The sequence below is a fragment of the Pogona vitticeps genome, chromosome 6 (assembly GCF_051106095.1).
Source record: "Pogona vitticeps strain Pit_001003342236 chromosome 6, PviZW2.1, whole genome shotgun sequence".
Taxonomy (NCBI): Eukaryota; Metazoa; Chordata; class Lepidosauria; order Squamata; family Agamidae; genus Pogona; species Pogona vitticeps.
Genome location: NC_135788.1, coordinates 15,950,505 through 15,977,030, shown reverse-complemented (window position 1 = coordinate 15,977,030; position 26,526 = coordinate 15,950,505). Strand labels below are relative to the sequence as shown.

The 26,526-nt window shown below is 38.7% G+C and overlaps 1 protein-coding gene across 9 annotated transcripts in view; it reads left to right on the top strand.

Annotated features, from left to right (window-relative positions):
- Window positions 1–26,526, top strand: part of ZEB1 (zinc finger E-box binding homeobox 1) — a 70,493-nt gene that overhangs the window by 30,656 nt on the left and 13,311 nt on the right. For 6 of the 9 annotated variants that reach the window (XM_073002978.2, XM_020800808.3, XM_078378567.1 and 3 more), the window contains exons 2-5: window positions 11,901–12,101; window positions 13,620–13,682; window positions 15,840–16,001; window positions 21,171–21,373. In XM_073002978.2, the coding sequence (XP_072859079.2) occupies window positions 11,901–12,101; window positions 13,620–13,682; window positions 15,840–16,001; window positions 21,171–21,373 (629 nt within the window). Of the gene's footprint in view, window positions 1–5,178; window positions 5,279–7,217; window positions 7,322–11,900; window positions 12,102–13,619; window positions 13,683–15,839; window positions 16,002–21,170; window positions 21,374–26,526 lie in introns of those variants that run through there. The other 3 variants (XM_078378568.1, XM_078378569.1, XM_078378572.1) reach the window with 3 other exon arrangements.

The following is a 26,526-nucleotide window of genomic DNA, read 5'->3' as shown; positions in this document are numbered from 1 at the left end:
AGCGAGGCAAAACAACGGGCGGCCATTTTGTTTACCCAGCGGCCATTTTGAAACCGCCGATCAGCTGGCCGAAAATGGGGGCTTTGCGATGATCGCTTCCCTGCGAAATTTCCCCATAGGGACCATCACAAAGTGATCGCTCTTGCGATGGCAAAAAGTCCATCGCAGAGCAATTTCATCACTATACGGAGCGATCGCTATGCAAGGCACCACTGTATATAAAATCATAGAGTTGTAGACTTGGAAGGGATTTCATGGGTCACCTGGTCCAACATTTTGCTGATACATCTTCCTAGAAAGATAGTAAAAATATGGATTACCAAATTGGCATATTTTATTTATAGTTCATTTGCTAACTTTAAAACCCACTTTTCTTCCATTTTTCTCAAGACATTATACATTGCTGCCACTCCCTCTGTTTCAGTGGTCTTACAACTTAAGAGGAGGAGGTGCTGACTGGCAATATTCCGTATAATAAAAATATTGGTCATACATTGAATTACGTGACCTTTTTTATTAGCTGAATGGATAAAAGTCTGTTGCTCCTCGAATATGAGATACATCAGATTTTTCCTTTGTAGTTTATGTATTTATTGGATGTCCTTTTTTAGAAATATTCCCAGCTTAATCATGAACACTATTAAACAGTTTAGTGAAATTCAGACTGCATATGCTTAAATGGCTTAAAAATATTCCGCTTCATATTGGCTTGATAGTTTCTAATTATATCTCAGTTCTTTTCTTGTCTCCCTGAACTCCAGATGAAATATAACAATTATGTTTTACTTACAGTACAATTCAGGCATCCTTTTATTGACTATCTCTAGCTGGTGTGCATCAGTAACTTCCCAATGATGGTGTAGCTTTATCATGGTAGTAACGCTGTGCATGCACAAGACTGCATGTTTATTGTCTGATGTTTAAAATTTAAATACTGTAATCTGTTATAGCATGGTTAGAAGGATCTTCCTAAGACCCTGGAGAGCTATTGGTAGTTATTGTATTGGGTTATTATCTACAGTTTGAATGTCCAGATATCCTTTGAATCTTTGTATGTCCAGATATCCTTCGTAGCCTTGAGACTGTAGTTTCATTGTGCTAGTATGAGCCACTGTAGTACTTGCAGCTTTCTTTGAAAAAAAAATCATTCAGGTCTCTCCCCAAAACTACATACAGTAGTTCTTCACAGCCTCTGTGAATCTCACTGTGGGTAATCTGCACATGCGCAGAGCCTCATTGGAATATTCTAGAGCTTCTGCGGTAGCAAAGGAAAATAAATTAGCTTAGACTCCTCCCCCCGGTATATGTACCTTAGCGCCAAGGCTTCAGTTTCTTTCAACTGCCGCGTTGAGAGCCTCGATCGTTGCTTCTGTGAGAAATCTGAAAACGAAAGAAGGAAAGTTATTGAACTTTATTATTATTATCATTATTTTCAAAGCCAGATACGCTCTGGCCTTAGAGCCAAAGCATTTCCCCCCACCCACCTTTGCGTTGTTTTCTTTTCAAAACCGGTTCTCAGTTCATGGACTTTTCAGGCCCATTTAAAAGCTGCGTAGCCTGCAATAACAAGATCCTGCTCTCTGATAGCTACGCTAAATGCCTTTTTTGCCTTGATGAGGCCATCAAACTTCCTCGTTCCTTCACTGCAAAAACTTTAAACACAGAGTTATCCGCAGTCGCCTCTCTAGACTCAAGCTTCGGCTCTGGGAGCAATCTCTAAAGCCATGGATGAAGTTTTTTCCAAAGCTATAAAATGGCACCCGCGAGCTCTGATCAGGTCTGTTTGCATGGATGCCTTGCTGAGTTTTTTTTCCCTGGGCTTTCTTTTTGTCTCCTGACCACATGGCCTGGGGGTGGGGCCTAGGGGTGGGACTTCCTGCTTTAAAAGAGCGTGTCCCAGGACCCTTTTTCCTAGGAAGCTGGGCTGAGGGCGAAGGCCAGGTCTGTTTGCATGGATGCTTTGCTGAGTTTTTTTTCCTAGGCTTTCTTTTTGTCTCCTGACCACATGGCCTGGGGGTGGCCTTAATATGGTAAATAGGAAAGCCAATTAGATTTGCATAATCCTTGGATTCTGGAAAGTTTTAAGGATCAGATCGTACTTTTGCACTGTTAAAGAGCAGGCCGGGTAGGTGGGGCTCATCAGCCATGGAAGGCAGCCCATCTAGGAGAAGGAAAACTCCGATTTCAAACCTCCACTGCCTTGTGGCTATATCCACTCATGGAAAAGGCTTCAGGAGTTAACCTCGAAGCAAAATCCGGAGCTGGAGTCCCGAAGGCAGCATGTGTCGTTCTGCCAACTCCTGCGACATTGCTGGAACCAGTTGTATTGGCTCTTGCCTTTTCATTGGATCATTTCAGCAATGTGGAGAGGGGGGATCTGCTGCTTGGGAAACAGCCTATCCTCCACATTACCTTACCCGGGCTTCATGTTCTGGAGAGGACACTCCTTGATTCAGAGCATGTTACCATAGTCTCTTGAGACTGAAGGATGCCTATGAGTGAGAGCTCCGATCATCTCATCACATTTGTCTCACAGCAATACGTATAGCCGGTCAAGACAACAACCTGGCAGATTTCCTCAGTTGAAAAGAATCTGAAGCCCACAAATGGGAGCTAGATCAATCTGTTTTTTCTCTCCCTGTGCAAAATGGGGTACATCCTCCATTGACCTCTTTGCCTCCCGGGTAAACTGGAAATACAAGCATTACTGCTCCCACGCAGGAGTAGGCAAGAACTCCTGCCGAGATGCATTCATCGACCATTGGCCCAAGTCACTCATTTACCTGTTTCCACTGTTCCCGCTCCTCCACAAAGTTGTAGTCCACTTCAGCAGGAGAAGCCCAATGCTATCCTGATAGCTCCATGGTGGCCGCAACAGCCATGGTTCCCAATTCTCCACCAGCCGTCATCCGACATTTTCACCTGCCCCTTCTACCTCACCTGCTCATACAGAACAAAAATCAAATTATCCACCCAGATTTCCCTGCTCTTCATCTCGCAGGGTGGAGGATTTGACCTCACTGATTAATGTCATTCATCATGCAAAGAAACCATCAACCAGGAAGGCCTATGTGTATAAATGGGGAAAATTTCAAGCTTTTACTGCAGCATCATCTTTTTCCTCAACCAACTCCTCTCTTACAGCTGTCTTATTTTTTTTTTAATTGTAGTTAAAAACTAAGGGTCTTTCTCTCTCGTCCCTCAAGATCTACTTTTCTGCAATTGTGGCTTATCAACCACCAACCTCTCAGGCAGCTAACTTTTTCAGACACCCTACTGTGAAATGTTTCCTCAAGGGGCTATCACACCTGTACCATGGATGTCCACCTTCCACCACCTCAGTGGTCACTGACATTGGTTCTTCAACAACTTACAAGGGCCCCATTTGAGCCCCTGGCTTCAAAACTGACCTCAGGTTACTTACTTTCTAAATGATATTTCTTGTGGCCATCACATCAGCTCAACATCCTAGTGAACTTGCGGTCCTAAGGTCTGAGTACTCTTATCTCCAGTTTTACTCAGATAAGGTTAAACTTTTTGTAGATATTTCTTTTCTACCCAAGATTGTCTCCCAATTCCACCTATCCCAACCTTTGGTTCTTCCTTCTTTTTTCTTATCTCCTTCTACTCATCGGGAAAGGATCCTCCAATCACTACAGATTGGATGTTCGGCAATTTTGGGCGTGCTGTGTTATCATCTACCTTGGTGTGACACCCTCCTCCAGGTATGGTAGTTTTTGGTCACCCATAGAGTGATTCACAGAGGCTACGAAGAAGAACGACAGGTTACCTACCTATAATTGTAGTTCTTTGAGTGGACCTCTGTGATTCATACGTCCTGACCCAGCCTCCCTACTGTCACACCCTTTTCTTTATGCGGCGGTTGACCTAACTGAAGGGAGAGCCTTGGCGCCAAGGTACATATACCAGGGGGAAGGGGTCTATGCTAATGTATTTTCCTTTGCTACCACAGAAGCTGTAGAATATTCCGATGAGGCTCCGTGCATGCGCAGATTACCCATAGTGTGAATTACAGAGGTCCACTTGAACTACAATTACAGGTAGGTAACCTGTCGTTATTCTACACTTGCCCACGACCCATCTTTTCTGAAACCTGAGTTTTATTGGGTTTCCTACCACCATTGCCCAGTTACATGCTTAAAGGGCCATAGCTTCTGCCTTCCTGCCCAGTTCCTTTCTGACCAGCAAAGCAACTAATGGATGCTGCTGAGTATTATGCAGTCTTCTTCTTCTTCTGGTTTTGCTCATTTACTTTGTCCTTTCTGTGTTTCTGGTGTTCATTCTTTCTGTTCTGCTTTTCATTTACTGCTTAATTTTACCTCATTGTTTTTGTCAGAAAGATTGTTCTTCAGGTGTCTACTTCAGAAGGTTGCCTTGTTCCGTATGGTTTTTGCCTTGCTATAGCAAATTGCTTTCCATAGATTCAAGCCTTTTCCTTCTGTGTTTGGGTGAAAGTGGTCTCCGTTTTGATGTGGGAACTGTCAAGCCTTTTTATGCATTGAACTGTGAAACAAAGTAGGGTTAGAAAAGAAGTACGGTATGTTTTTGTTAAATTTATAAATGAAATTGTCCATTTTATTTGTTTGTTTGTTTGTTTGTTTTATTTAACTTAAACGCCGCCCACACTACCCAGAGATCTCTGGGCGGCGTACAACAATTAAAATACGGCAAAAAAAAGATAAAACAATTAAAATATATACTCTAAAAATTGATATTATTTCCATTTTGCATATTCTGAGATTTGTTGTGAGACAAGAGTGCATCCTACCTTGGAAATCCACATGTTTCAAACAGATAAAAATTTAAAAATCCATATATGGATTTTAAAAAAACATTTGTTGGATCAGCCTGTTCTGTTTCCCTATAACTCACTTAGGGCAGCAGTTTTGAGGGAAGTACCTCTTCAGTATCTCTTCAGACATCGCTTCAACATCAGTGGGTCCTGCAATGTTAGAATCATTGGCCTAGCTTGTAACCCTTGTGCCAGAGTCCAAGTTGCTGCTTAAGTCTTTGTCCAAGCAGCACATAGAGCCAGGTCCTGAGATTTATAAAGAGAAGGCACAGATTGGGTCTGTTTAGCACCAAATCAGCAGCGTGAACATAAATGAGCAGGTCTTGGGATTGATGTCCTCTTTCCCCCCTATTCCTTTATTGCAGACGTTCTGAGGAAGCAGCCCCAACTCTTCTAGGGACATGACTATGTTTGCATGGATCTGTTTTTGAAGGAGAGATTAATGACCTTACTCCTGATATTGAGGTACAGTCACTCACTAGCTGTGGTCTTTACTGGGTTTCACTTTCTCACCAATTCCAAGGCATCTCAAATATCACCCAGAATGGTTGCCAGTGGACAAGTACTACTATGAATATGCTCACATTCAGGTGTCACAAGCTGACAGTTCTTGCTGTTACTCTGCTTCCATCTGGTGAAGCTTCTGGTTCGAGATGCAGCCTCTGCTGAAGAATCATGCTGGGAGACTTAGAGGGGCAGCAGCATGTGCATTTCTTAGAAACCTCCCTCACAGGAGTATTAAGAACGGCAAGGTGGCGGGGGGGGGGAACATGGTTGTACAAATGCTGGATTCTCCTCTGCTACCCCCCACCTAATTTCTAATGAGCTTTGCAGGAGTTCCAGTCTGACAGACTTAAGAGAGGAACAAGACGAGGGAGGGTGGTCTGGCAGAAGAGGAAGCATTTTTGTTTGGCCTGCTGTGACAACAAAACTGCCTGTTACGCAGTGCATCTGTGGAAGTGCCTTTGTGAATAGCACTTCGGCCTGGGTGCAGTTGGAGCTATCAACTGCATAATATCGAGTTACACAAGAGTAGCTGTGCAACAGGATTTCAGACATTGGCTATCTATCAGGACTTCCATTAATTGCTGTCTCAAATGGTTTGGGTCCCAACATGCTAGAAACAGTCTTACTTTTTCCAAGAAGGATGTTTACATATTTATAGGCATTCCCTTATTGTAGTTACCATTAATGGTAAGTTTTAGGCATGTGCAGTTTTGTGTTGTTCCAGGAGGGTTGTCAGTTTGTTTTTGTTTAGACTCAAAATCCCAGAATTCTCCATTCTGGGAGTTCCGCTTTCCAGACAGACACCCGAGTTGTTCTCCCCTGGAAGAAGGAAAGCCTCACGACCCAGGGCAGGCGGGGATCAGGCCTATTTTCTTCTGAGACAACTCCCTTTTCCAAAAGAAAACTGAGTTGGAGCTTCACCTATCTTTGGCCATGAGGCCTTCCAGCCTACTTTTCCTCCAGGTGAGCAACTCAGATGCCTTTCTGGCAGGTGGAACTCCCAGAATGGAGAAATTTGGGGTCCAGAAAAAAAAGAAAAGAGTGTCCATGACTAGTAAGTTTCAAAGGCATAAAAATGCAATACTGTTGTTGAGAGTAAACACAATGAAAACGATAATTATTTTAGAAGCCGAATAAGATAAGAGTGCCAAATATAAATTTTATTGCTAAAGTAATTATAAAATGCAGAGAATGTGAAGAAAAATGTGGTGATATTGCTGAATATAATTTTATTACAATAATTTTAAAAAAACAAAATTCCATGCTTGTGGTTTATGAAAACGGTATCCAAGCAGATTATTAAAATTTTGTAAAGTATTCCCGTATTGCTGGGAGAGGGGAGATAAGTGTTATTTAGTGCCATGAGGGTCCTGCAAATGTGGATGCAGCTATGGTTAGCCATGCTGTAGAATTAGAGTAGTATCAGTTTTTTTAAAGTGCTAGAGAGAAATGTCTAAAACACGCCATCCTCCAACTTTTAGGAAAGCAGTGGTCCTCCAAGCAGTGATTCCTCCAGGTCCTCCAACTTTTAGAAAATAGCATTTTGTAGCTTTCCATAAAGCACTTTTCCTGGGTTTTTTGTTTGGGGATATAAGTAAAAGGAGGAACAAAATATTCCCTCATGCATATTACAATGTGCAGAAACATTTATGCACAGAGAAATAGAAACTGTATATCCCACACCAATCTGATTTCAGAAAAACCCAGACATATCAGAAACATTATTGTTCTGATCATTTTAGAAGATTCTGTCTCAGGTTTTGTGGACATTTTGTTCCTATGTACAGTTCTACAAATTAGAAACTCACATAAATATGTTTTATTGCCTTCAGAAATAGTTATCTTGGATATAGTCTATGGCAGTCTTCCCTTTTCTTGTACTCTCCAATTGTTTTAGGTTTCAACTTCCTGCATTCCTGACCGTTGGCCATTTTGGCTGGAGTAGCAATCTAAGCACACCTGGAAAGCACCATTTAACTCTTGGTTATACGTGAGTCACATGTTAGTCTCCTGTACAATAATAATTTTGCATTTTCATGCTTTCTACGCTCATAATTTTAACATTCATCTCATGTTTTGAACTTTTTTTGTTTGTTTTTGAGATTCAGCAGTTGAAATTGTGTTGCTTAGCGCAGTAAGTTACAACTAGAGTAGGCCCATTCAATCAGTGGGGATTTAAGGAGTGAAATCCTTTTCAAGTTCCATTGATTCAGTGAGCCTACTCTAGTTATGAATTACAACACTAAGCAACAGGATTTTGCCCATTAAATTCTAACAGAATTATTATCCTCAAGACTAAAAGACTGAAAATTATTATCCTTCTCCAGTGGACGACGGTATCTAGCTAAAGACATTTTTATTAGTGTCTCTTTGATTCAAGTTTAAATATATCTGAATACTTCATCCCTTCTTGTTTTTATAATTGCCCAAGAAGTTACCTACATATCATTCTAATATTGCCCAATACTATTAAAAGCCCCCTGTCATGGTAGCACAGTTTAATATGCACCACATTAAAAGTGAGAAAACTCAGTCAAATATTCAGATAAGTTATATTTCACAACTCATTTATTTTGTTTGTTCCATTATTTATGAGAGTTTTGTCCCCAACCTGAAAGGGCTTGTGTATGCGTCAAAATGTGCTTCAGTATGGGTCTGCTTTCTATAGCATATTCTTATGTATTGTATCTTTCTGTCTTCCTGGTTTACATCAGTATGAAATTTTACTTTCAGCAGTTCAGAAATAGAGTTTATATTTGTCACATGAAAGATTTCATGCATATTGCCTTTTCAGTATTGCCCACTATTCACATTAGTTGATACAAACTAAATAAAAACCTAGTAATCAGTAGGTACTCTGAAATCAATTTGACTTAATTCAGCAAGTACTTAAGCTACATTGATTTAGATTAGTCTACTCTAGACATCACTGAATTTGGATCTCATACTTTGGGCATGTTTATGCTACACCAAGTGTAATAAGGTTGTAGCTATTGTTTGACTGAATCTTTAATTATGGGGGGAGGCCTGCAAGTTTGTGTTGCTTTGACTTGTCTGGGTTGTACTCAGTAAATACTTTACTCCATATCATTTAGTAATAAGATTTGTTCTATAAGTAATTGGTAATTTGTTCTTTCTTCAGTCTGAACACTTTAAAGTGTCTTACTACATTTAAAAACTGAAATTGGTTGTATTCTGGAATGTTTATTGTCTTTGTTTCTTTTTTGAATGACCTTATTTTAAAATGTATGAGGTTATTTATAATTCACTCTGTGGCAGTGATTAAAGAGGTGTGAGTAATAGGTTATTGGACGTTGACAGCTCCTTGTTCGCTAGACTGCTGTTAGAACATTTATGCTGCTCAATCTTACCTCATTTATTCTAAGATGATATCTGCATTTTGACATGTGCATTGTACATTTATGTATTCTTAGGAAGGGGCTGAGTTTGGGATTAGTGAATTACTAATACATTTTACATTAATACGATCATTTCAGTTTCACTTTATGTATATGGGTCTAATGACACTGAATACATACTTATTCTAATTATGCATTTGTCAGCTGATTAGTAAGTAAATTTGTCCTCCAGATGTACTTGATTGAGAACTCCAGTGTTCAGCCTATATCTTAATATCAAAATAGTTTTACTTTGAAACATTGTTGACTTGGCTGTTTAACATTGTCCCAACTGTAAATGGCTCCTATCCAATAAAGAAGAATGATAAAGACAACACAACAACCTGAATAACAGTTTTTTATTTCAGTAGCTAAATTGTATGTACTGTTGATTTTGGCCTTGGAGATTAGGTCTTGAAAAGTCTGCTGAAAAAGAATATTGTCATTCATCTTGCTTTGAGCTTTCCTTTTTTAAGTAAAGGTCTTGGAATATGTATGTCTCTGGCTGAAATCCTGTTGCTTTGTTACATATGCAGACCAGTCATCACTGGGATTCTTCGGGGTGCATATGCCCACTGGCTTGGCACACGCTCATATCACAGGAGGGACTTGTTAATTACCAACTAAAAGTGACTGAATATTAAACTGTATAATTAACAAAACAACAGGATCTCAGCCAATGTATTAAATTATCAAAACTTCAGTTTGGTAATCCCATATCTAAAAGTAAGCTTCAATGAATTCAATAGAACATATTTCAGACTAGATGTGTAGAATTGACAGTATAAAAGGAGGTGCTAAAGGAGTCTCCTGTAGAGACCCAGAGTAACTTTTATTCTTCAGTCAGTAAGTACTTTATAGATACAACAGAGGCAGCAAAATTTGGTTCCACTACAATTCCGATCTTTCTCAGAAAGCAGAGGCAGCGGCTGGAGAGGGTGAGGGTTGTAATGAATAACTTTGTATGCTCTTGGAGTAGTTTTGAGGAAGCAATTTAACGTTGTATTTGCCTCAGTCAGAGAGGTTCGGGGAAATTTTGAGTAGAGGTGCTTCTTCCAGATGGAGGACCCTTGGCACTTTCAGTCAGAATATACTGTTCAAATATTTCATCTTATATCTAATTTGTAATTATTTTCTACTTTATTTTTAATATATATTCATTGATTTTTGCAGTTTGTGTAAAGAAAGGAGATTGAAAAGTGAAGCAGGAATGATTAGAAATGGAAAATGATTTGCTTTGCTTTGCTTTCCACCCACAGTCCTGTGGAATTTGCATTAAAATTCTGTTTGACTGAAATACTGTTGCTTAGCATTATAACTTGCAACTAGAGTAGGCCCATTAAATCAATAGTTTTCACTGCTTCTTTGCAAAGAATGCCTTTGCCAGACATATGCAGGGAAGCAGTTTGATTATGTCTCCTCACCTTTGTGAACCACTATAAAATTAATCTTCTAGCCAGGGCTCATGCAGCATTTGGACGATCAGTCTTCATGTGTTGTTCACACCATCAGTAAATGAGCCAACCGGTTAACCTATGTGCATGTGTGACTTAGGGCACAATGAGAAACAGGTTGGTTTCTTGTGACTATGGTTCATTGAGTCTAATTTGTGAATTCACATAAGCTTCCTCATTGTTAAAAGGTAGCAGACTCAGAATTGGTGTAAAACCAAGAGGTACACCTTGCTGTGTGTACTAAGGAGTGGAAAGGGTATTCAACAAAAGGCACTCAGATTTAGAAGGTTCTAAAGAGCTCTCTGCAGGTACAGCAACTATGTGTATGAGTTCTTAGGTCTTTTCAAAGACCTACAGCTTAAAGTTAAGCATGCTCTTACCCCTTTGACATTTGTGCTTAAAATTATGTTGTAGATCCTTCTATGAATTTCTCACTCTGGTCTTTTGGAGTACAGTGGCTCTAACAGAAAGTCTTGGCTTGAGACAGGTCTTTGTTGCAGGTTCTATCTTTGTGCGTAAACACCACTTCCATCTTACGTTGCTGTTATTTTTAAGGAAGTGTCGCAGCCTACAACGGCAAGTAGGTTGACATGCTAATTCATGGGTTGATTGATTACATGATGAGTTCCAGCCTTATAACCTGGTACAGTAAATGAGAGCCATCCTAGCAAGCAGTTGATGTAGTAAAAAGTCTTAGTGGTTTGCTTTTTGACCTTAACCATGACAATTATAATTATTTATTTGACTTCTTTACCACCCATCTGGCAGCCAAGGCCACTCTGGGTGGTTTACATATTAAGCAAGAACAATTCAAAACTCTAAACATAATAGTTCTAAAATCAAAATAAGCACCCTAAGTAATACAATTTAAATTATATGAAATAATATAAAAGCAAGGCAGCAGGACTAATATTATAAGTGTTAAGACCAATCACTGTATTAAGGTGTTATAAGGTCCGGGAAACCCTGTTGAAAAAACCAAGTTTTAAACAATCACTTGAAAATTCCCATTGAAGGGGCCAGGCAAATGTCAGGCAGGAAGTCATTCCAAAGTTTCTGGTCCTCTCTTTCCAGGCCTCTCTCTGGGTCAATACTCTTAACCACACAGCCTGGGAAGATCGTATAGGATGGGCAGATCTCGTCGGGAGGAGGCATTCTGTCAGGTATCAAGGTCACAAACCATTTAGGGCCTTATAAGTTAGGACTATTACCTTGAAGCTGGCATGGAAATGGCCAGGAAACCAGTGCAGGGTGTCCAGGGTGCGGGAAATATGATAATATTTATTTGCACCACTCAATAGTCCGGCTGCCATGTTCTGGACCTGCTGAAGTTTCCATAACAGCCTCATGGGTAGCCCCACTTATAGAGCATTGCAGTAGTCTAAACATGAGACCACCAGTGCATGAACAATGATAAGAAAGATCATAGTTAGAGTTGCCTGTTGTAAATTAATTCAGTAACAAATAGTTTCAGGTACCAAATACACAGGAATAGCAGGAATAGCCCAGATCTTATTTACAGTGCATAGTCATATTCTTGGAACTGAAGAGAAAATTTCCCCTGAACTTGGGTAGAATGTATTTCATGCTCCTTTGATCACTGCTGCTTGCTGTGACATTTCCAGAATTGAGGGCTAACCAAAGTACTGTATCTGTAATCACACCAGAAATAAACCACGGCCAAACAGCAGAGTTATACTGATCATTTTTTCTCTTGTTTCTCTGCAGTTACCAATTACAACAACATCGTAGAAACAAATTCAGATTCAGATGACGAAGACAAATTGCACATTGTTGAAGAGGAAAGTATAGCAGATGCAGCAGATTGTGATAATAGCGTGCCAGACGATGACTTGCCAAAAGACCACACAGTATTACCAGAATGCAGTGAACGAGAAGGAAGTGCAAACAGTTGCTGGGAAGATGAAGGTATGTGTCAAGCTATGATTCTGCCTAGGTGTGCAGACAGGAATAAATTGCTAGCTTCTATTTTAATACTGTAGTGCACTGAAATAATTGTACTGTACTCTGTTTGAAAAGGAGAGAAGGAAACTGCTATTGAGGCTGAAACTTGAGAGGATCCATTTCACACCTGTCCCTTCCTCCATTTCACTATTCAGAAAGTGAAGGAAGTTAGTGCAGCCATAATGCCTTGTGGTACATGGCACATACTTCCTATGAGAAGTTATCTGATTGTGGAGTCCTGTTAATGATTCTGAACATTTTTTTATATTCACCCAAGGTACCAAGATTAAAATTAAATTATAGTATCTTAGGTGAATATATGTTCTACAGAAGAAGAGAAATGAGGACCAGAGAGGTTGATGATGGCAGCTAGAGATGCGTTAACCTATATAGCACATTGCCATATTTCTTACTGCCCTAACTGTAAATTGATTTCAGTCCACGATAGCATTGGTTTGTGAACAGTGTGAAATTTAAGTTTAAACATCTGCAGAAATTTTTGTACCTTTTTGTACATTCTCTTACCTATATGTATTTATATCCATTTTTCTTAGTGTGTGCTTTTCTATAAGGCTTTTCCCTCAGATATCGTGCATTTTGGCATATCTTTTCTCTGTCATAGAGACTTGGTCATACTTTTCAAGCTGTGAACTGGCTTTTAAAATTCTGAAAAATAAGGATTTCAGCATGCAAATGCATTCTGATTAAAAGTTGGGAGCACTGACCAATTTCTTATGTTATGTGTTTTACCATTTTAGTATTCTGCAAATGCAGGATTCAGAGCAACTTCTGAATGAAGATAGGACTATGTTCCCCTTTTCCCTTGCTATGCCGTGTTTTCATCTGCTTTACCTCCAGTACGCTTAGTACCAGGACAATGTATACTTTTCAAAGATTCATTAATCAAGCCAACTTTCCATCTTATTTTGCCAATATATGGGGATTTAGCAATGATCCTGTCCTTATCCAATATACCTAACCTAAAGAGAGGATTGCACAGGGTTCTTTTTTAAATCTCAAATCCATGATCTTTGTCTAAGAATTTTTTTCTGAAACTTTGTTGGCTAAATCAGAACTCAGTGTATAGATCTAATTATGCATAACTCTGCAGATAACATGTGCTTGTGTAGTTCAGCTCTAACTGGTTGTCAAGAGCTTTTTTCTTTCAGACCTTACAGAATGGTACTGAGAAAATGATAAAGACTATGTACAAGCTCTTTTAAACGACCTAATATAAAATTTTACTGGGGCAGACTTACTACTATGTAACATTCTTTAGCACCATTTTATACTGTGCATACAGAGAAAAATGGGGTGTAAGAGCTGAACTGTCAGTTGGTTTGCCAGAATAATATTAAATACAATCATTGCTAAATCTTGTTACAACAAAATGAAGTGTTCATTGGTGTAGCAAAAAGCTCACGTGCCTTTACCAAGGTTACCTAAGGTTTGATTTTCTGCTCTATCATATCATTACTTTAGCTAATAAAGAAGCAAAGGAAATCCTGGGGCCTGAAGCTCAAGCAGATGAATCTGGATGTGCAGGTAATTGTTATGAAACTCCTTAATTTGTTTTTGAGATGCTTAGATTATTCTTGAAATTTCATGTACAACATATTCGTGAGAAAGAAAATAATTCGTCTTTCAGTACCTCGCCATCTGCCTTTTGAAGTCCCGTCATCTCTCTGTCTCTCTCTGTTTCTACACATGGTGTAGCAGTGCTACTGAAGCTGCCCAGCTTAGACTCTCAGAAGAGCAATTTTGAGGTGTTGCTAATAAATTATGCACAGCATTCCTTTCTTCGAGCTGCATTTTGGTTCAAACAGCAAGAGCAATGGGTGAACAATTTATTTCTAGTCTGCTGCAAGATTACAACATAGCATTATGATAGGGTGTAGCAGATAATAATATTAACCACATATTTGAATATTACATATATGATCAATAATGTTTTTGTAAAATCAGCTTATGTAATGAGCCATAATTGATCAAAATCAGTTTATGTAATCAGCCACAGAATGTCTTGTGTGTGTTCTGTGTTGTCTAGTCAGAATCAACTTATAGTGACCCTAATAGGTTTTCAAGGTAAGTGAGATATTTAAGGGGTGGTTTTACCAATTCCACTCCCCCATTGAGTTTCTGTGACTGAGCGGGGGTTCAAACTATACTATAATGTAGCTAACCTCATTACACTTTTTCATCTGAGTAATGCCAGGAGGGGACCTTTGGGACCCTTTTGCCTTTCTCTTGCTGCTGCTACGTCACCAAATAAAGATACAAAAGGGTGAGAATATATTTTACTGGATGTGATGGATAGTTTGGGGGCTGTGTAGGTAGGAACATAGCAGAGACCAGGGGCAGGGAGGGAGAGAAACCAGAGTTCTCTTGTATCCTGCTGTTAGAAATGGTTATGAAGTTTTTATGCAGCATTGTTTTCTTATACAGTGGTTCCTCGCAAGACGAATTTAATTCATTCCGCGGTTAATGTTGTCTTGCGAAAAAATTGTCTTGCAAAATGCGTTTCCCATATGAATGCACTGAAATCTAATTAATGCGTTCCTATGGGCAAAAAAAGTCAGAACAAAGGCAAATTTGGATTACAAAGGATTTATCAAGTGCTCTTTAAAGCCATACATATTGTGCAGATGATTTTTAAAATTTCAATCAAAAAACTATAACTTTTTAAACATCATAGAAAAACATTTTAAAATCAGCAAATATGAGGCAGGAACAAAAAACAAAACATTTGTCTTGCAGGTCATCAACCCCATTGTCAAAAACTACAGTATTTGTCTTTCAAGGTTTTTGTCTTGCGAGGCACCACTGTATTCAGGAACACTGTAGTTCCACAAGCTTTGAAAGTACTGATCCAAGAGCCCAACTAATTACTGTATTGATTTGATTTAAAATAGAATCCTATCATCCAACTACAGACTGTTAAGAATAGGAAGTGTATTTTGACTTACAGTTTCAAAATTGTTTTATGTAACCCTAAAATCTAAGCTCAAGCCAGCTAGTCACCCAAGAAGATTTGACAGGAAGACAGAGCCTGAAATATATCTACCAGAAATTCTGCTTGTTCACTTCTACTGATCAGCTGCTATTTTGACAATTAAAAAAACTATAGGTCATTTTCCTGAAAACAGTGAACTCATGATTTGGCAAATCATATTTGAAAACATGATAAACATCCTTGGCAGACAAAGCCAATTCAGAGTGAAAGTGAAAATTGGACCCTATATCTTCCAAAATTGTCCACCCCAACTTAATGCATGAACAGTTTTTTATGCATTTCGTTTGTGTCAGACATTGTATGCTGGGGAATGCTGGATTTTCATTGAAAGAAGCAAAAGTTCATTTGGGGAAAGAAATTTACATAGGCCACTTCAGATATAGCATTCTATTTTATTTGTTTTCCATTCCGAAGCTTTAAAGTATTTAAGAGGTTATGGCAAAGATTAGGATAGTAAAGGAAGGGGAGGTTATGCATAGGTGAGGTGTGAGTCCAGAAGGAAAAGACTATGTAAAGCTTTGATAACCCAACAGCTACTCTTGAAGCTTTTCTCTTGAGATGCTCCTTATTTTCAGTCTTCTCACTATTATCAAGGCTAGTATCAAATCTTTGCCTTAGAAATGAAAGCCAAATTCTAATATTTGTTATTGAAATCAGTTCATGCTTTGCCATTTTTTCTTTACTTCTAGTAAAAGAAGATGAATGTGATTCTGATGCAGAAAATGAACAAAACCATGACCCTAATGTTGAAGAATTTCTGCAACAAGAGGATACAGCAGTTATCTACCCGGAAGCACCCGAGGAAGATCAGAGACAAGGCACACCAGAGGCCAGTGGTCAGGATGAAAATGGTAAATACTGTTTGGGGTTTTTTGTAAAGTATGAAATAGTATCTGTGAAAGCAAATACATTGCCTTCTCTTTTTTTTGTAATATAGTTAAATGGGACAAATTAAGAAAAGAAAGGTGTATGATTTGTATATGGATCCAGATTCAGTTGCTTGCAACTGTGCATGTCAAATGGGACTTCTCTGTCCCCCTTCTCCCCATGTTAGACCCCACAGTTTCTTAAATATGCAGCACCAGAGGCCAATGAATCTGAACATCTGAATGGTGTGAGCTGTAGGCAAGAGAGGACATGCCCCTGAAATTAGGTGGAGGACCCTGCCATGAATAAAACCCTACCTTATCTAAAGGCTGATCTTGGATCCAGCTGAAGTATCATGAAACTGCAAAAGACTGACTTGGTGTTGAAAACTTTTAGGACTTTATAACGATTTCTCACAGATTCCCCATAAGTTTGTATACTGCTTGCTGCAAGTATTTTGTTTAAATTAACCTCACAATAATTAAATTTCAACTTTAAAAATGAACATTTTTTATAAATAGTTCTAAATGCTGTTGGAATTAGCACTTAAGTATACCTGTGGGAATTTATTTTACAGAAACAGTACTTTCAAGTACTGTTGTTGGTTTGTTAGTACCTGCACTCTTAACTGTAGAAAGGAACAAAAATAGATCGGGATTTTTTGGTAGATCACTGGATTAGATTGGCGGACGTTTGACAGGCAGTTCTTTAACAACAACAACAAAGTTTTCTTTGGTATATATGGGATCCCTGAACTTTACTAACTTAGCTCTAGGCTGGATTTATATATATACCCCCATTATCCTGCTGTATGGCTCTGGAAGTACAGTATATAATACACTTAGCCCAATGAAAGAACATAACTCTTTTTCCTCTCCTTCATAATATTTGTGCATTATACCTGAAAGAACCATATACAGTAGTTGTATTGTCTCATGAAGTCTGCTAGTGCACAATTTAAATTGGGTAATTAGTTGGGGTAGTTTATATAGTACCACCTCTCCATCAGACTGAAATCTGGCAAGCTTCCTCTCTTGTCACCTCAGTGATGGGAAATAAGAGAGTGTTTAAATATCCTGCATAGAATGAAATTGTGCTTCACAGGCACTGTAGTTGTTGTGTGGAATCAATCTGTATTTTGCATTTCTGAAATTTGTGGCATAGAATTGAGCTGTACTATACATGCTTGACAGCTGTTGCACTGAGGCTTAGTCCTGAGTAGACATGCATGGAATTGAGCTGTGCTTCATGGGAAAAATTCCAAACTGGTAAGAATTATATTAGGCCCAGGCCCACCTGTTCTGAAAGGAACATCCCTGCTATTTAGTGTCTAGCGTAAACTAAGTGCTTTGCAGCATAATCATATACATTTGCACTGTGGAGTGGGCATCACTGAGGTAGCTGGAGTTGGCTCCCAGGTAAATAGGGACACCCTTAGAAATACTAGATAATGATGATTTGATGTAATTTGAGCCATTGCATTACAGAATTAAAAACATTTGAGTTTTATATACCACATAAGCAAACCATTTTTGATTGTAGCAAGGCATACTCAAAGGTAATGAACCACTTTTTATAGGACTGACTGATGCTTCTACCATTAACAACTAATATTTTAGTTATGCACCATAAAATAATGATTTATAAGATATACACCTTAAATGGTAATTGTGAAGCTCAGAAAAGTAAGTTCATGCTTACAGACTCACATGCTTACAATAGCACAACACAGTTGAAAAATTGAGTTAATGGACAAATGATCATTTACTCTCTAAATATGGTCAGTCACTAGAGGCAATGTATCTTACATTGCAGATAAATTACATGGTCCAGTATATGTCCAATCCTATCATCCAACAACCATTTTGAATTCTTATAACTAGATATTAGAAGTATTAAAAACAGTGCAAGGTATTGATAAGTATCTAAGAGTAGATAACCCAAAATTTGAATAAGTAGTGTATAATCACTGGTGAATAAGAAGCTCATACTGTATATAAATAAGCTTTTTTTCCCATTCAGTCTTGATCTGCCTAATTAGGCACTAGCTGACTACAGTTTGCTTTAGTTTTTTGTACAAAGCAAGATATGGAAAGTAGGCTTATTTCAGAAGCTTAGATTCCAGGTGGTGTTTAATTGTGTTCATAGTTTTTCAAACTGCAAGAAACTTCATACAGTCATGTGAGAAACAAAATACACCCTCTTTGAATTCTATGGTTTTACGCATCAGGACATAATAAAAATCATCTGGTCCTTAGCAGATCTGAAAATTAGCTAAATATAACTCAAATGAACAACAACACATGATATATTATTACACCATGTCATTATTTATTTTACGGAAATAAAGCCAAAATGGAGAAGTCGTGTATGAAAAACTAAGTACACCCTTACTGGTTCCATAGGAATTAAAAGGCCAAGCAGCAGCCAGATGCTGCTAACCAAATATCCTTGAGCAATTAGTCATCAGTAAATGTGACCAGAGTGGATTCAAATCAATGATTTTAAAAAAAATCAAAAATATCAGGGTTTTTAAAATTTAAATTGGGGTTTTTTAATTATTTAAATCAGATTTATTTTAGCGAAATGCTTTTGGAGGAAATATCTAAAGATAGTTTTCTATTTAAGAGACATTAGAATTCAAAGGTTAGTTAGTATGCAATAGAGCTTAGTTATGTAACATGAAACTGTAGAGCCATGAAATATTTACATTTTTTTGTAAACTAATTCAGTTAATCCAGGTTATCCAATTTGAGATAACATGCACTTTTTCACAGCAAAAATTCACAGTAAAAATAAACTAAACAAAGTTCAGGAAAACTTAATCTCATTGTTTTACGTAAATTATGTAGAAACACATTACAGTAGGACCGCAGTATCTGCAGGGGATCAACTCCAAGCCTCCCAACGGATGCCAAAAAATGTGGATGTAGCAAATAGTGTACATTGTATGGTCTCTGGATCCCTCTAGTGGCCAGTAAAGGTAAAGGTTCCCCTTGACATTTAGTCCAGTTGTGTAATAAAACATTTAATAGATTATAACAGAATAACATTTGAACCATGTAAAGTGAACAGCAGTCAACAGTGGCATTAAGAACCATTACCACTGTAATTAACAAATGGAAAGACTTAAAGGTTTGTGTACTCTAGTTTATGTACCATAAATTTGTGTACCATAAATTTTATTCAAGTACATATAGACCATTATCAGACAATGATAAGACCTATACCACTCTACCTATATTTTACATTTCCTTTCATCCACCTCCTCCCCATGCTTATAGAAATGTCTCAATGACAGATGAGATTGTTGTGCAACTCTGCCCAGCTACAGCTCAAGCCTATATTAAGTTAGAAATGATTTGTCTGATTTGGCACTGCATTGAGAGGTCCCTTTTAGTTATGTGGAGGATAAGTAGTGGAATTAAACCATTTAACAGCTGTTAACACAGTTTCCTTGGTGCAACACCCTTTGGAAATACATTCTCTATTAGATGTCCAGAACTAGTTAGAAAGTTTGCAAATCGAATCCAAATTTCCCATAGAAATAAATTGAAAATTAATTAATGCATTTTATGGGGGAAGGTCAGAAATTTTTTAAAAATTGTAAGTCAAAGCATTCGTTCCCATAGGAACTAATGCAAAACCAGTTAATCCGTCCTCTACCACTAGGGGGAGGTTTTTTTTTAACCTAAGATGACTTAGGTTTTAAAAGGGTAGGAAAGGAGGGAGGGAACAAACACCTTTTAAACAAAACACCTTTAAAACCAAGCAGTTTTAAACCAAACCAAGCACCTTTTAAACCAATTTTTACATTTTTAAATTACAGTACCAGGCAGTCCAAAGTCAATTTCCCGCTTTCCCTGGGTTTTGTTGTTGTTGTTGTTGTTCAGAAGTCGAAGCTCCATTCACGAGTCGCAAGCAAAATTTTGTGAATGGAGCTGTTCATAATTCGAAATGTTCATATGTGGGGGTGTTTGTAAGTCGAAGCACCACTGTACAGTGGTGCCTTGCATAGCGATCGCTCCATTTAACGAAGAAATCGCTTTGCAACAATGTTTTTCTCTATGGGGAAAATTTGCTTTGCGATGATCGCAAGGAAGCGATCATCGCAAAGCCCCCATTTTCGGCCAGCTGATTGGCGGTTGCAAAATGGCCACTGGGTAAACAAAATGGCCGTCCGCTGTGTTGCCTCGCTTTAGAGGCACCGAAAATGGCCGCCCCTATGGAGGATTTTCGCTTAAGGTTAGTTTTTAAGCCCATAGGAACGCATTAATGATGTTTTAATGTGTTTCTATGGGCTTTTTAATATCGCTTAGCGATGAAATCGCTTAGCAGCGATTTTTGCTGCACGGATTAACATCGCTAAGTGAGGCACCACTGTATTCTGCTCTTCCTTTTCATAGTGTTGTTACTTCATTGGAAAGAATAACCTACTAGAGACTCCACTAGTATTCATTTTACACATGTCTTGAGTATAACGATCTGATATGAACTACATTGTTTAAATTTCTATTTCTTCAAGTTAGAGTAAGGTGAAATTAAGGGAATTAGAAGCCTGTTTCAGCATGCAACTTAACCTTAAACTACACATCCTTCCAGAAATTTATCCTAGGTCTTTTGTGCACTCTTTTCCAAGCCTCATTGGAAATGCCAAGTGGATTTAATGGCTAAAGTAGTTAACTACATTTTGCCCTAATAATACATTTATGCCATTGTCAATTCTGACTTGAGGCAACCCTTTCCAGGGTTTTCCAGATAGAAAATACTGAGAAGTGGTTTACCGTTCCATTCTTCTGGGGACATCCTGGGACTGTGCAGCTTTGCCCAATGCTACACAGGCTGGCTCTTCTCCTGGGAGACACAATGGAAAATTGAACTCCCAGCCTCTGGCACCACAATCCGATACCCAGCTCACTGGGTTATCTAGCCACCAACATATTGATTCTTTCAGTCATTTGTAATTCTCCCTTTATCACTGGGTCATCTCAGCAACTCCTGAGGCTATCCTAAGAAATTCAGTTCCTTTGGATCATGCACAGCTGATTCAGTTTACACCCTTAGTGTGTTGATACGCTTAGTATATTCATCCATTTTTATAGCCTGTTGTTTAATAATTAGCAGACAAATAATGTGTGTTTATTCTTATCCAGGCACGCCAGATGCATTTTCCCAGCTGCTTACATGCCCTTACTGTGATAGAGGGTACAAACGTTTTACCTCTCTGAAAGAACACATTAAATACCGCCATGAAAAAAATGAAGATAACTTTAGTTGCTCCTTATGCAGTTACACATTTGCATATAGAACCCAACTTGAACGCCATATGACATCACACAAATCAGGAAGAGATCAAGTAAGTTATAGAGTTATATGCCTGTTATTCTTAAATACTTTTAATAATTGCTTTTAAAGTCTTATGCTTTGTATGTGTGCTTAGATTTAATTTTATGTGCATATGTCTTAAAATACCATGGCCTAAAGTAGCACTGAAAATCATTGCTTTTCTTGGAGTGTCTTAGACATCTGTTTACCCATGTCAACCTTTTTACTACTGCCAGCCTATAATCACCTGGATCTCTCACTGTGACTTTAAATACTCAGTACATTCTTTACTGCAGGAAAAATAAAGTTGTAATTCCTTTGTTTAGAATATGTATGGATTGTTTACATGGATTGTTTATATGAACATGTTTGTACATGAAGTGTTGTAGTCCTCAACAAGATTCAATGAATGTTCCCAGTTGTCTGAACCATAGTAAAAATCAGGAGGAGGATGCCATCTTGTACACTTCCTTCTCTTTCCATTGCATATTCTATACTTCACAACACTTCCTTGTTGAAACAAATCATATCTGACCTTGACATTTAAATCAGTGAAACTGTAGTTTGGCTGCAAACCTTTGGATTTTTTAAGCATCAGATTGTTACTTTGTTTTCTAGTTGGAGGGGAAATGGTTTGTCCAGTTCACTTTTAATGTCAGATGACTTGTTCAGATAAAGAATGGAGAATAAGAATTGGTGTGGATGCAGGGACTACACAGTGAGAAAAATGCAAATTCACTTGCTGTGAAGTGACACTTGGGAATTCAGGTTTCCTCAGATAAATTCATCATAATTTGCCTTAACTGGCCACATAGGGAAGAGGAAATTGATAAAAGAGCCCTGTTTGCAACTTGTTAACATAGCTCTTCTGTAGCTCTCCTGATTTGCAGGTAGTACAACTACACAAGAACTACCTTAGTATGCTGTTAACAAAGGCCAAATGGCAATTTCCTCCTCTCATTTCTCTCTCTCTCTCTCTCTCTCTCTCTCTCTCGTGTGTGTGTGTGTGTGTGTGTGTGTGTGTGTGCGCATGCGTGTGCGTATGCGCCTGCCTAGAGGGGATCAGTGAAGAGCAAAGGCTTTACAGCATCCCATTTCTTTACATCAGTTCATGCAATCACACCACCAGAAACAATGCATATGGATCTGCAATTTTAAAAAATTGAAGCCTCCAGGAGCAGAGGAAAAAGCTGTAGATTGGGGGTGGGATGGACTCTGGGCTGATCTGCATTTGCTTTTATGTCATATGGTTAATGGAGGAAATGCTGTAATATTTCCCATATGTAATGTGGGAATGTAATCAGTGTAATCACACCCATAAAGAGGCTGTTACAGTGGACCCTTGACTTACAGACGGCTTGACTTACAGACTTTTTGAGTTACAGACTTCTCTGGCCGCAAAATTTAGGTTTGACTTGCAGACTGAGATTTGACTTACAGACCAGAAAAAAACCAAAATGGAACAAAAACGGCTTGTTGTTACGGGATTAATCGGTTTTCAATGCACTGTAGGTCAATGGAGACTTGACTTACAGACTTTTTGACTTGAGAACCGCCTTCCAATACGGATTAAGTTCTCAAGTCAAGACCCCACTGTATGTCAGAGCCAAACTGATTGGGAATGTTAAATAAAAAGCAGCCTATTTCAAGAAAAAAGGCTTTTCCATTGCCAATTAAAACCAAACAGTGAACACTAAATGTTTTGTGTACTGTGAGTTTGAATCCAGATGTAGATATGCTAAGAGTAAAGCCAATGAAATCCTTTAGAATTCCATTCACTTGAATACAGTACCTTGAAGATCTATAATACAAATGACAGCTGTTCTGTTCATCATTCTTCACTTGATGGGCTTCCTTCCCATGAATCTCCTCTCTATGTTTAGCTAGGCTCATTTTCATAGAACAGACACTTAATTTCACCCTTAAGGCCAAATCTGAACTTTTACAAGCCTGGTAGAAAATGGTAGATTCCACTGTAGGGTCTCCTCTGTGTTGCAGTCAGGCAGTGGATGATGATGATTAACAGTTTATTTATACTCAAGTTCTATAACTAAGTATGTTGTCAGAATGACATTCTAACAATTTTTATTTAATCTGAGCCTTTCTACGTTGATAGGTGATTGGGGCAAGACAGTTGTGCCAGAATCAAATGGCAAAAGTCAAAATAATAGGAAAAATCAAATTCTAAGATCCTACAATAGACTTCGTGAATGAATTGGGCTTGTTAAGTCAATGCTAATCTAAGTTTTATTAATTCAGTGGGTGTACTCTATTGAGGCTAATCATCAAGGAGCTCAACAACTGGCTCATGTCACAAACCCAGCCCACATGTTGGGAAAATAGTGAGAAAACTACCTGACATTTCAGGCTAATTGCGGGTGTGTGGCAGTCATGCAAGCCAGCGTAGCTGCACTGTGCGTTAAAGCCTCAAAACAGGAATAGAGCTGAAGGAGAAAATTCCTCCAGATGTATGTTTCAAAGCCAAAATTTGCAAGCTGATTGTCGTCCTGGACCAGGACTCAGCTAAAACTGCAGTCAGTAAGTCACAAGCCACACAAGAAAGTGGAAGAGTCTCCTCCTCTACTCTTCATGCAAGGCACAAAGAGGACTTTCCAGTACACAGAGACATTGGACTTGTGTAGCAGACACATTTCAGAAGAACTCTTAACAGGCAGCCAACATGGAAACAGTATACAAATTAGTACTGATCATGTGGGTTGGGCAGCTGGCCACCAGAAATGAATTTAAGGCATGTCCAGATGGGAAAAGTTGAAGCAGACTAGTTCATGTTTACAAAGTTCTTCAGTGCAATCTTTTTAATCTCATTTGAGTGATCCTTCTGTTCAGAGTGAACAGTGTTTTTTCTCCCACAACAAAGGTCTAAACAAGTCTTTGAATCACCTTTGAATCTATTAACAGCACCCTCCTTCCTGCCTCACCTTTCCCAAGACTGTCATTCAGCAGGCCCTGATGACTACTGCTATGCCATAAAGGAGCAGGACAGCTCTAAAAAGGGGCAGTATTGATTATGTGGGCCCCATAAACCAAACAGCACCAAACGTTTTCCAGATAGCGAGCTATTCTGCCAGTGAGGACATGCCCTTACTCATTTGTTAAAGCCAGAATTCTGTTGTCCTGTAACATTTCATTAGGGAAATCATGCCAGCAGACCTACCTTGTTAACAAGCCATCTGTTGTTCCCCGTCATCTGCTGGTAGAGCAAACTACATTTCACCTGGCTGTACAACAGACAGCAGTCAAAAGGGGGAAACCTCATGGGTGAATATGCGCATAGTTTTCTCCAATACAATTTTCACCTAAGGCCTGTGTTGGATTTTTCCCCCTACCAGTTACTTGTTTGAGTCAACCATAGAAGATGTATAATATCAAATACAGGCAAGCTTTCTAGTCCTGAAGGCCTCTTGTTCAGGTTGCTTATTGGTGTGGGAAGAAACAAATCTCCAGAAGTCATCCTCGTCCAGTGTTGAACTTTTAGGATCTGCTAAATTGGTGGTTACTAATGCTTTTTCATCAGAACTTAGTCCCCTTTTCTGACTCCCTGTTTTCCTTAAGATGCCAATTTAGCCAGTCTGCCATGTGATTTCTTCTATGTTTTCCTGTAGCTGTTGAAAAATATCTTCCAGCTGTGTTCTCCAGTTATGAATCTTTGACCCAAAAGATGGCAAGAAATGCTTTTTAAGGAATATGACAGTCTAACAAGAGTAAATTGCAAATATTTGTTTTTGCTATTTACTATCGCTCTTTCTGCTTATTTATTTGTTGTAATACACCATGAGAGTTTGAATTTATATATGAAAAGCAATTGAATTTCCATATCCTTTCTGAGTTATGAGCCTTTTACTCTCAATAATTCTTCTAGGAACCTCATATATTTTAGTTGAAATATACAAAATGAATATTGTGCTCCTTACACTGCATCGGCTGCCAGGTCTCTCTATATCAAACCTGAAAGCTAATGCCTCTGTATGGAAGCCATAAATCAGGGCATTTCAATTCTTGTGATATAAGCAGCCTGAAAGGCGGCTGATGCTATACAGTATATAATGTAGACAGATTTTACTTATGAACCGATGGAGGATTGGATTCAAAACTTCCATGTGTACTTGACTTCATTGCCAGCCCTGTAGCAGCCTCTCCAACCTACAGAAGTGCTTCCATGGGAATTGCCATATGTGGATTGGTCCTCTGTGCCTAGGTCTGCCTAGATGAGTGGCCACTGGAGACAAAAAACAAACAAACCAAATGAACTAACAAACAAACTGATGATAGATGCTTTCCATGCACAACTTTTTGCTATCCTTAAGAGTCAAGCAGAGATCATAGAATCTTGAAGTTGGAGGCCACTGAGTCCAACCCCCTGCTCAATGCAGGAATCCAAATCAAAGGATATCTGCCAGGTGGTTGTCTAAATTTCTCTTGAATGCCTCAAGCGTTGGAGCCCTCACCGCCTCTCGTGGTAATTGGTTCCATTGACGTACTGCTCTAACAGTTAGGAGGTTTTTCCTGAGAAAGAGTAAACACCTAGGCTCTGGCTTTATTACAGCAACAAGAATGTTTGGCTTAGTGTTGGGCAATATCCTGCATGCACATACTGTACATTAACTACTTTATCTTGCTCATACTACATGCAGATTAGTTTTATAAGGATACAGTGTGGCCATAAGTAAACATCTTTAAGTTCCATTAATTTCAAGGGAATAGCTAAAGCATGCTTTGTTATCAAAATCAGTGGTTCGGGGGGGGGGGGGGACGAAGAGAGATGTGCATATCACCTGGGAGGTTTTGTTGAAGAGCTGGGTATGATATGCAGTCAACAGCTTGAAAACCACACCTCCAAGGCAGCTTGCACTTTTTCTAACTCACCTCTGAGAAACAACTCTGGCCACAACCATTTGCCATGAACATCTGAGATTTATCTGCACAGTCTACAAGACACCAATGCCTGCCTGAGAAAGTGGATTCACAAAAGCTAGCAGACTGTTTTGTTTTGTTTTTTTTTTAAAAATGTCAGATATATATATCACCTGTCATGAAAAATTAATGGGACACCCGCTTCTTAGCCTTTTGGCTATGATCATGTGTACTACAAATCCATGGCACTTTAAAATGCTTACTCTTGGCCAGTTGATGCTCTTATAAATCAGTATTGATGTATATACTGGA